Here is a 2185-nt window from a genome sequence, read left to right as displayed (position 1 = left end):
TACACCTCTCTCTGGGACATGGGGGGCAGTACCTCGATACTGTTAACCAATTTTTTCTTTTTAAATTTGTGTGTGTGCGTCTGTATTTTTTATATGTACATGTGAGTATAGGAACCCATGTAGTCCAGAGATGTCAAATCTCCTATAATTGAAGTTACAGGTTATTGTGTGCTACACAACATGAGTTCCAGAAACTAAATTTGAGTTGCACTCTTTAATTGTTGAACTTTCTCCACCACTGCATTAACAGTTGCTAAATATTATGATTACTATTAAGTATTAATAACACTTTCTGTTTTAAGCTTTTATCAAATCTTTATTGTATATATCTCTTTAATTCTTTGGGTAGAATACTAAATCTGTCAAGAGAGGGTCTTTGGGAAGCCCTTTGCTTAGGTCTGGCAGTTTGAGCAGGGGATTATTTCCTGAATAATCCCTTTAGTGCTAAGCAGGTAGAATGACCTCATGGAAGTTCTACAATATCAAAACTTAAGTTTCCAAGGAGACTTCAGAAACAAAGAAGACAATTACAATCATGAATAGGGATATGTTCAACTTATGACCCATTGAGACAGCCCTATTCCAGAAGTAGAAACTATCTGAGCAACAAAAGACTCATATTCAACATGGTGACTTATTGGGGGAGGGTAGAGATTTATGTCACATGTTTTGATAACTGATTTTATAATAGTACAAGAAAGGGTAAAGAAACAGCAAATGTAATAGGTACCAATAATTTGTCATTTACTTTAAATTTCACTTGAGATAAATAAAATCGTAGTTTAAAAGACAATTAACACCTTATAAACAGAAGGTTATTTTCCACTTAATGATCATGAAATTTATAAACATATACATTTTAACTAGCATTATAAATAACTTCCATGAATTTGAGAATGTTTATAGTATATAGAAAAAAGACAACTGTAATATTTTTAGTACCCTAGAAGTAAATATTCTAATGATGCAAAATCCTAAATATATGCTAGCATTGTAATCTCTTCATAGTATGTCTAATCTCTTTGTTTCTTAAAGTGTAAATGGCTGGGTTCAGAAGAGGTGTAATGACAGCATAAAATACTGCCAGAAACTTGTCCACCCAGGTTATACTGACTGGCCACAGGTAGATGAAGATGCAGGGCCCAAAAAATAATATGACCACAGTGATATGAGCAGTGCAAGTAGAGAGAGCTTTGGATGTCCCATCCTTCGAGTGAAGACAGACAGTAATCAGAATATGAGAATAGGAGATCAGCAACAGAATGAAGCATATGGTTGCTAGCACCCCACTGTCAGCATTTATCAAAATTTCTAAAACATAGGTGTCCATGCAGGCTAACTTGATGACCAATGGAATATCGCAGAAAAAACTATCCAATTCCCGGGATCCACAGAAAGGCAGATTTATGATTATAACCAATTGGCTTATTGAATGCACAAAGCCAATGATCCATGATGATATCACTAATCCAATGCATGTATGTCTGTTCATGATGCTGGAGTAATGGAGTGGCTTACAGATGGCCACATAACGGTCATAGGCCATTGACACAAGCAGTACCATCTCGCCCCCTCCAAAGAAGTGTCCAAAGAAAATTTGACACATACACCCTCCAAAGGAGATAGTCTTTTTTTTCTTGAGAAAGTCTGTGATCATCTTAGGTGTAGTGACTGAAGAAAGGCAAAAGTCAATGAATGAGAGATTGGCCAACAGGAAATACATAGGAGAGTGAAGATGAAGGTCAATGATGATTATGACTACAATAAATATGTTGCCCAAAATGGTGATTAAATAAAGTGAGGAAAATATCACTAAGAAGAAGGCCTGGAGCTCCCAAGAGTCACAAAGCCCAAGAATAATGAATTCAGATACTTCAGACTGGTTCAGTTCTTCCATTTAGTTCAGTTTCAAATTAACCTAAAAAATATACAGTATTTGATTCTGTGAATATCACAGGATATGAATTAAAAGGAATTTTTAATCTATTCTGGTAGAAGTGATTGATCTTGGCTTTTGGGTATAACATTCTCCCTAATAGTCATACATGGCATGTCCTAGAATCTTTACTGTCATTTATTTACACAGATAAATTCTTGTGTATGGTTATAAGAAGAAATGTATGCTAATACTAAGGGCTATTTATGTAATAATAGCACATTGTTCTGAAGTACAGATGAAGTATAA

General features: G+C 34.9%; 1 protein-coding gene across 1 annotated transcript; it reads right to left on the bottom strand.

The window, feature by feature from the left end:
- Nucleotides 1–985: 985 nt before the first annotated feature.
- On the bottom strand, nt 986–1897 carry LOC125416713 (olfactory receptor 4K3-like). Its single transcript, XM_048459858.2, has one exon. The coding sequence runs from the start codon at nt 1895–1897 to the stop codon at nt 986–988; it is 912 nt and encodes a 303-aa protein (XP_048315815.1).
- Nucleotides 1898–2185: the final 288 nt, after the last annotated feature.

Source organism: Myodes glareolus, chromosome 10, assembly GCF_982192425.1.
Source record: "Myodes glareolus chromosome 10, mMyoGla1.1, whole genome shotgun sequence".
Taxonomy (NCBI): Eukaryota; Metazoa; Chordata; class Mammalia; order Rodentia; family Cricetidae; genus Myodes; species Myodes glareolus.
Note: the sequence above shows the minus strand (reverse complement) of the source record. Positions and strands in the feature narration are given on the sequence as shown.

Coding starts and splice junctions, on each gene's coding strand:
- LOC125416713 (XM_048459858.2), bottom strand. CDS start 1,897: ATGGAAGAACTGAACCAGTCTGAAGTATCTGAATTCATTATTCTTGGG.